This window comes from Euprymna scolopes, chromosome 12, assembly GCF_053919585.1.
Source record: "Euprymna scolopes isolate OS-2025 chromosome 12, ASM5391958v1, whole genome shotgun sequence".
In the NCBI taxonomy this organism is placed as follows: domain Eukaryota; kingdom Metazoa; phylum Mollusca; class Cephalopoda; order Sepiida; family Sepiolidae; genus Euprymna; species Euprymna scolopes.
The window spans coordinates 154,922,477-154,931,993 of NC_136493.1; the positions used below are offsets into that span (position 1 = coordinate 154,922,477).

General features: G+C 30.9%; 1 protein-coding gene and 1 pseudogene across 1 annotated transcript in view; one reads left to right on the forward strand and one right to left on the reverse strand.

Annotated features, from left to right (window-relative positions):
• The window catches only part of LOC145291571 (E3 SUMO-protein ligase RanBP2-like), a 194,824-nt gene that overhangs the window by 3,106 nt on the left and 182,201 nt on the right, over positions 1-9,517 (forward strand). The window contains exon 2 of the mRNA XM_080137647.1: positions 7,523-7,590. Coding sequence (XP_079993773.1) covers positions 7,523-7,590 — 68 coding nt within the window. The remainder of the gene's footprint in view (positions 1-7,522; positions 7,591-9,517) is intronic.
• LOC145291809 (U2 spliceosomal RNA) lies at positions 4,527-4,659 on the reverse strand (annotated as a pseudogene).

A 9,517-nucleotide genomic window follows, 5' to 3' on the forward strand; every position in this document is an offset into this window, starting at 1 on the left:
TTCTTAATTTCTTGGAAATCAATTATTGGTATGTTTTGTGGAGTGTTGCCACTCATATTAGGAAAGGCATGTGATTTTATATTTTCGCCGCCTCTTTACATGTAATCGCCAAAAAAGAAAAAAGTAGAATCTCGTTTTTGTGGACTTATATTAACATAAAAAGTAAAATTAGTTTTATCAATTTATGTGTAAGCGAGACACCCGAAATCTTTCCTAGTACACATTTATTAGAAACGAACTCTCCATTTTATTGCATTGTTTAGCAAGGAAGTGATCGTTAACAAGAAAACTCGGCACTTCTTGGGATGAAATTTCGGAAATCGTAATCCCGAATTTCACATGAAAACAATGGTATCTACGTATTCCTCGTATTTTTAAAATTACGAAAATTGATAAGGTAGAAAATTATTAATTAAAAAAAAAAAAAAAAAAAAGAATTTGAAAACAATCCTAGTTCTTAAGGGAAGTAATTTTCCGTTTTGATTTAAACAAGATGGCGGCAATTTTCACCTGCTAAAGTTGTTTTGTTTAATAATTCAATAATATTCAGGTAATTTCGACTGCATGATTTGGAATCTACCATTGTAATTTATTAGAATGGACAAAAAAAAATTACTTGAAACCACTTTTTTTTTTTATCTGAAAATTCCATTTATCGACTACAAAATCTAGTCCCAATTCGGGGTTGTATTACTGTACACATATTCGAAAAAGTTGCAAAAAACAAAAAACAAATATATAACAAATAAATGTTATCAAAGGCAAGATAAGTTACTTTTCTACCTAACTGGAGTGGATATGTTTGTAGTGTTTTTATTTAATGTAACATGCTTATTCAGCTCGAAAAACATACTGTGTTTACTGTTTACCGATGTATTGGAAAACTCAAAATGGCGCCCGACTGTCTCTTTAATACGGTAAGTTTGGTAAAAGGTGCTATAAATATAAAACTGGACAAAATACTGTTAGAAACTCGCTCAATATATATTACCGTGACATAGGTTGACATATATTCGGTGGTTTTTTAATAGTATTTTGTCTAGTTTATTATTTATAACACCTTTCCCCGAACTTACCGTGTTAAAGAGAGAGTCGGGCGCCATTTTGAATTTTTCAATACATCGGTAAACAATGTGTTTTTCGAGCTGAATAAACATGTTACATTGAATAAAAACACGAAAAATATATCCAGTTTGGTAGAAAAGTAACTTATCTTGCTTTTGATAACATTTATTTGTTATATATTTGTTTTTTGACAACTTTTTCAAATATATGTGTAAGCTCCAAAAACTCGAATCTTTTATTTATCCATACTAAATAACTTTTCTAAACTGGCATCTCGTTAAATTAATCTTGTTCGGTTAAAATTTACAGTTATTTTTTTATTTATTTTTTTTTTTTATTACATTTTCACCCCAAACAAGGCAAATTGCCACTTTGGTGTAGGGAGCTACTATCAGGGGCAACAACTACTGGGGTACTATGTAGGGATTTGGGTAGCAAGATGTCGGTTCACGTTACACTTGAACTTCTGCACGTCAGTACTGTTGGGGAAGCAGGGACCTGGAATGGAATTCCAGAATCTAGCGGTTCTGGGGAAGAAACTACTGGAGTAGAAAGATCTTTTACATCTAGGGATCTCTACAGTGTGGGGGTGCGATTAGCAGCCTGTCGGGTTTGTCGAGGATGCTCACGTCGTGGGGGCACAAGTGATTGCAGTTCGTCAGAACATTCACCACTAAAATACTTGTAGAAAAGGCAGAGGGATGCAACATTTCGTCGATGTGATAGAGGCTGAAGCTTAGATGCCAGTTCAGGGCCTATCAGGTTTGCGACTCTCTTTTGAACCTTGTCTAGGAGAGAGACTAGTAGCAGATGCACCAGCCCAGATGTGGCAGCAATACTCCATACATGGGCGAATGGTGGCCTTATAGAGGTACAGGATACTTTCGGGTGTTAGTAGTTTTCTAGCACGGTAGAGAGAGCCCACCTTTCTTGCAGCGGCCCTGGCAATGCCTTCAATGTAATTGTTCCAACTCATGTTTCCTGTGAACGTTAGGCCAAGGAGTTTGAAAGATGTACTCTCAGATAAAGAGTCGTTGGCCATTGCAATAGGTGGTAGAGGGGTTCTTGTAATTATTGAATGAAACTAGTTTAGTCTTGGCAGCATTGAACGCGACCAACCACTTTTGTCCTCATTCCACCACAGATTGGAGGTCTTCCTCTAGTGTTTCTGCCATTTCTTTAGAAATGTGTTCATTCGTCTTCCTGTCGTGCCTGTCATAGAGTGTAGTGTCATCAGCATATATACCCATCTCAGAGGCAATTTTGTCGGGGAGGTCATTTATGAATATCAGGAACAATAAAGGTCCAAGGATGAACCCCCCCCCCCCGCATTTATATCATATTGTTTAGATCTACGACCGTCGAGGACAACCTGGATTTTTCTCTAAAAATTAAAGTTAAAATTACAATGCGTTTTAAGATATAGTCGACAGATCGATTTTTTAAAAATACATCGCTTTAAGCAAAAACAACAATACTTATGTCGAAAATATTAATATATCCAAAAATTACGAAACTTCGAGTAGAGCAACTACTATTGTGATTTTTAGTTTAAAAAAAAAGTCCATCCATATCACTAGTCTTAAAAATAAGCCCACCATTAAAGTGTCGAAAAGGGAGATAAGTATGTTCCCTATGTTCGCAATCTTCAAAGTGTTTGCTTAATGTCACCCAATTTTCTGTAAAAATTTTAATTATAAATTTTCTACTTTATGAATTTTCGTAATTTTTGTATACATTTTCAATATGACAATTAAGTAGTTTCGAACCACATATTAAACAAAATCGATCTGTTGACTATTTGAACACTCAGGCACCAAATTTTCAATTATTGCCAAGCAAGCTATTTTTTCTGATAGAATAACAGTTTTCGGTGCTTATGCAGTGATTGCAGTGCAGAGTGCACTTTAAGTGCATTTTCAAGTTTTACGATATTTTAATAAAATTAAAACTTATTTTGAAGCCTTTATTTACGTTGAAACAAAAGTAAGGTCTGAGTTTGAACAAAAAAAAATGGCGTTTTTATTATAACCATTTGAGCCCTTAATGATAGTTAAAAAATTGAAAATTAAGCAAAATACGGAACCCATCTAATATCATTTGTGCGAAACTAATGCTATACCAATATTTTGTTTAATTTTCGATTTTGTGTAATTATCGTGTGTCCAAATGACTATATAACAAAACCGCCCTTTTTTTTATCAACAAACTTGACACTACTTTTGTTTAAAAAGAATAATGAAACGCTTTAAAATGACTCAAAACAAAAAACTTTGTCCAAATAGGTAGGAGAGTAACTTATCTTGCCTTTGCTAACATTTATTTGTTGTATATTTTTTCACTTTTTCTTTTTGTTTGCCTATTTGTAAAAAAAACCCCAATTAGTATTATTTTTGTTTTTCAATTCGATTAATTCTTGGAAAGCATAAACTAGGGTTTTTTTTTTTTGTTTTTGTTTGCTATAATCGAATTAAGATCTCCGAAAAAAAGTTCACATGAACGAAAACGTTTCGTGGAGAATTCCAATCACACAACGAATTAATTCACCTTTCAAAAGACTTTTATTCTATGTGATTATTCGGATTGTAAGTTTAATATTTGATTGCAATTTTAAATTTAGTAACAGTAAAATATTCGCTTTATGAATATTTTAAATTTGTAGCTGAAAATTGCAATGTATTTGTTTTTTAAACTACAAGTCGTATATAAGAATGAGTGTTTCGGAAACTGAATTAGCGACGCGAAAAACGTACAATTTTCATTTATTGTAATATTTTTTTATTTTAAAAGAAAATTAACAATTCATGTGAATTGTACTTATAATTATTTTAATATTTAATCGTACACATTAAAAACTTGTGTGAAAATATTCATATTTTAAATTACCTTCTTTTCTTTTATGAGATTTTAGTAGTAGTCGTCGCCAATATTTTCTTTTCCCGCCATATCGAAACCCTTAAAAAAGCAACCCGTTTTTCTTTTCCGTTTTTCTTTCGCATTTCTACAACAAATGAATTACAACAAATGAATTAAACATTTTACTTTTTAAATTTTATTTTAATTGTTTAGAAATATTTATCTTCTATCGAAAATCATCTTTTCCCCCCCAAATTTGGGTATTATTATACAAACACCGTGACAGGGTTAGGGGTTAGGGTTAGGGTTAATTCGCTGTCACGGTGTTTGTATAAATTTACCCAAATTTGTGTATAAACGTAAATTTTCTTTTCAAAATTTTATTTAATTAAAAAAAAAAAAATTTTTATGTTGAATAAAAATCTTATCAAAATGCGTGTTTTGAGATAAAAAAACAAAAGAAAAACGATTAAAAAAATTACTACACGTGTTCGCTTTTTCAACGTTGAATGAATAAAGTTTTTAAGATTCTTCATTATTGTACCTATTTACTATGTCTCCCCACGGGACAGAGTTAGACACCAGGGTCGTTTTTTAACGTGGAGAAAAGGTACAAAAATAAAAATTGTCTCAGTCGTGAAGGATTTCTCCTCCACCGAAAGAGAACAAGAAAATGAAGTGCAGCATCTGAAGAACAGATACTACACTTTGATCTTGACCAAAAGGCCAAGAAAGTGCATTCTTCATTATTGTAGTGAAATTCGAAAATTGAATATTTTTCTCAGTGATCATAAAGTAAGTGTTCAATTCAGTAGAACGTGATAATTGAAAACTGATCCCTGACGATAAGTCATAAAAATATTTTTTTTCGAAATTTTTTAAGCTAAAAGTATGTTTGTAACCTATGAGATTAACGTGAAAAAAGAAGAAAAAAAATCTAAAATGTGGAATTTAGAGGTGTGCGTGTGGTCAATTTCCTAAACATCCGCCAAACAATTTGAAAAAAAAAAAGAAGGTAAATTTTCAGATTAGGTCTACCTCCACAACTTTTTTTTTAAATCACGACTTTTAAAGGTTTTCGACTATGCTGAATAGGGAAATCGCATTGAAATTTTGCAGAAATAAGTAGTTATCGAAATATAAAAAGTTGTATTATACATTGTTACGCGCGTGCGCGCGCCATAAACAAATCTACGCGCGTAACAAAGATGGCTGCCAAAGAATACAATGCTTAAAACAACTTTATATCTTGATAATTACTTATTTCTGCAAAATTTCAATGCGACTTCCGTATTCAGCATAGTCGAAAACCTTTAAAAGTCGTGATTTAAAAAAAAGTTGTGGAGGTGGAGGTGTGTCAGAAATTTCGTGAAAAATAGTGAATAATTACACCCCGTCTTTCCAAGCTTATAACTCCTCGAAAAATGTAATTCAAGCCCTAATTTTTTTTTTCAATTAAAGGAGCAAGGACCAAGGTTTCATTTAAAAAAAAACAAAAAAAACAAACAACGTAGTTTTTTTTTTTTTTTTTTAGAAAGGTTTTAAACTTCGGACTTTACAGGTAAATTTCTAAAAAAACACTTTTTTTTGTTTTAAATTTGAATATATTATTTATTGACCTTTTCTCTTCAATTTGTGATATATAACACTTTGGTGAGTAAATAAATTATTTACTTTTTAATAGACATTTCAAAATGGGAGGCGTGAATTATTCGACCCCCTGTCTTTCTAAGCTTATAACTACTCGAAAAATGTAATTCAAGCCCTAATATTTTTTCAATTAAAGGAGCAAGGACCAAGGTTTCATTAAAAAACAAAAAAAACAAAAGAAAAAACAAACAACGTGGTTTAAAAAAAAAGGTTTTAAACTTCAAACTTTACGGGTAAATTTCTAAAAACACTACTTTTTTGTTTTAAATTTGAATATATTATTTATTGGGCTTTTCTCTTCAATTTGTGATATATAAAACTTTGAGTAAATTAATTATTTACTTTTTAATAGACACTTGAAAATGGGGGGGGGGGGGCGTGAATTAAAAAAAAAAAACGTTTGTCTAAAATGTTATATTCGGTTTATTGGAAAGAGCATAACATTTCACATTGACTCTGAAAATATCGTAAAAATAGAATCAATAGAAAAATTTTGATAGATTTTTAAAGTTTAAAAATTGAAAAATATTGAGTTCGTAAAATTCATTAGTTTTTTAAAAAATAAAAAAAAAAATATTTCTATTACTTTTAAAACAACTTTAATAATTTATTTTGGAAGTATAATCCATAAAGAAAATAAACAACCCACTTTTAAAAAAATTGAGATTTTTTATATTTTATTCGCAGTTTCGTGTTTAGGGGTGTCAAAAATTCCTACAAAAATTCTGATACACCTAGACCTAATCTAAAAAAAAAAAACAAAAAAAAGAAAAAAAATTTATGGCTTTTATCGTGGGGGATCAGTTTTCAATTATAACGTTCTACTAAATTGAACACGTACTTTGTGACCATTACCGAGAAAAGTATTGCGACTCTCACGCGACCGGTGATTATTTCCGTCTAAAGGGGTTAAGAAAGAAACTCTTTACCTCCTTCCACCTCCTCTCTCTCACCGATCATCCGCGTCGTCTCGCTTGAAAGAATCCCAACTATAAGAAAATGGCCACTCCAAGAATGGACCTTTTGCAAAAACATAGTCGAAAATCTTTGAAAGTCGTCAGAGTTGGAAAGAAAGTAAAAAATTTTCTCTAACTCCTTTTTTAGACGGGAATAATCACCGGTCATGTGAGAGTCGCAATATTTTTCTCGGTTATGGTCACAAAGTACATGTTCAATTTAGTAGAACGTTATAATTGAAAACTGATCCCTGACGATAAGTCATAAAGATATTTTTTTTTCAAAATTCTTTTAATCTGAGAGTTAGGTTTGTAATCGATGAGATTAAGTGAAAAAACAAAAGAAAAGTCTAAATTGTGGAATTTAGAGATGGGGGTCAATTTCCTAAACATACACCTCTAATTGTGACAAAAGGGAGGTAAATATTTTTTGAAAACTGAAAAACTTTGGCCAATTTATAGCAAATCTTTTTGTTAATTCTTTTCAAAAACTATTTTCATTAATTTTTTTTACTTTATCGGTTTTCATAATTTTGGATGTTTTCATTACTTCAACATGACAATTTAGAAGATACCATTGGTGTCCTTTGAAATTCAATATTTCAATTTCGGAATTTTGCTACAATAACGAAGACCCATTTTTAATAATTGTGTGCAAAGACTTTCGAAGACTGGAAAGTTATTCAACCTCACTTATGAAGTTTTAAATTAACAAAACTTTTTTTTCAAATCAAATAACTTTAGAAAAATATCCATTTTTCTTATTCTTGGGAATACATATGCAGAATACGGACCTTGCTGAAATGTAATTTAGAAACCCATTCTTAGCCTGAGGAAGGCATTAAATGAAAGATACTATAAAACTTAACTACTGCAAAATTTGGTACTGCTTGCTAATAGCAAAAGGTATTCAAGGCAGATGAGTTATGAACAGATTTTTAATGCAAACACAAATCGTATAATATTGTCATTAATGCATTTATTTTCTATTGCAGAAAAATTCCAAAGGTTACCAAATTGCTAAACTTTATCATCAAATTGGAGAGCATGAAATTGCCAAAAGGTGAGCATTTACAATCAAAGATGTATGAAAGTTTCACTTGCAAACCTGTCTTTTAGTCTATCGAGCTAACTGAAGTTACTGGATTGAATGAGGAACCCACATGTCCTTTTGTGTCTACCCCATATCATATTACTGCATTTATTTTGTTTTTTTTAATATGAAAGTTTTCGGATGGGTATTCGTCGCAATACATATGAAAAAAATCTTTTCAAATTTTTAAAATCTGATCAAAACTTGGGCATTCATGACTTTTTTATGCTTTGAACATTTGGATATTTTTGCCTCAGTAATGATATGCGTTTTGTCATATTTTTTACACTACTTTTTCAGTAAAAATGTGATATCTTTGTTAGATTAGGCAATTAAATTTGCCATAACAATGTACTTTTGTGCAAGGAATCCAAATATGGCACTGAAAATCTGCAATAAATGTGCATGAATCTTTCAATACCATAAAAATATCTATGTATTAAAAAAAAACAGTTGAATTTAATGTATTTCATATACAAAAAAACTGAAATCTAATACTAGAACTGTTTAAAAATAAATATTTTACGAGATTTTATTTTTATTGTAGATTAGCACCTGCTAAATTGCCTTCACCTACCACTTCATATGTGACCCCCCCCCCCCACGTCTTTTTTTGCCAATTATATATGAACATGCTGAAAAACTTGGCGGAAATAACAAAAAAAAAACAACAAAAATATAAATTAAATATAGATATTAAATGTAAAATAATATTAGATTTTAGGGCCATTCTAACATTTTAAGGCAGTTAACCATTTTTTTTTCTATGGGAAATAAATCCTGTGAGTTTTTATTTTTTCACAATTGTGTATTTTTAAGGTCTTTGTAGGGAGAGGAGATTTACCACCTGAGAGTTGGTGGTGGTAGGATTAGGGGTAATTATGTGAAAACTTAGCAGGAATAAAAAAAAAAAAAAAAAAAAAAATTATTTTTAGTAGGGGTAGGCAATAGAAACAAAATTTTTCAAATAAATGCCAAAAGTGGCTTATTACCTTCATTTATATGTAAATAGATGGGAACAAGTGATTTTGTTCAAAACGGGTCAAAATTGGAGGGTCGCTGGCTCCAAACGTGATTTGACCGCGTCGACGCGTGAAAATGGCCCAAATTTTGCCCCCGAACACAGTTAATCACTTATTGAAAGCCACAGAGTGCATTTTTTGACTATAAATGCATTTGTATCATTAAATCTAACATTCCCATTGGCTATCCCACAAGTATAGGGTTTTTTTAGGGTATCTCAGAGTCCAAAATGGGTCAAAATTATCCCAAAATAAGCCAAAAATGGTTGGAAATCATGGATTTTCCAAAATGCACCTCCCAAACCACACAGGGTGCAATTTTTGACCATAAATGGCTCTATATCATTAAATCTAACATTCTCACTGGCTATCCCACTTACATAGGGCTTTTCAAGGTATCTTAAGGGTAAAAAATAGGTCAAATTTACCCCAAAATTAGCCAAACATGAACGAAAATCAGGGATAATCCCCAAAATGCAGGTATTATATCTCATCGGGCTCCTATAAAACACTCCTGTATGAGTTTTTACAGTTGGAAGACTGGAATAACCACCCTGTTATCTTATCCATTTGTATTTAGGGTATTTAGAGATCTTTGGGGGATGTAAAAAGGGTCAAAACAATCAAAAAAATGACAAAATTACCCTTTACGGTACATAACATATGAATCATTAGTTCATTCATCAATGATACTTTTTAGAAACATCGTAACTTTACTACATCAACAATATATATATATACATATATATATATACATATATTATATATACATATATATATATACATATACATATATACATATATATATATATATATATATACATATATATATACATATATATATATATATACATATATATATATATATATACATA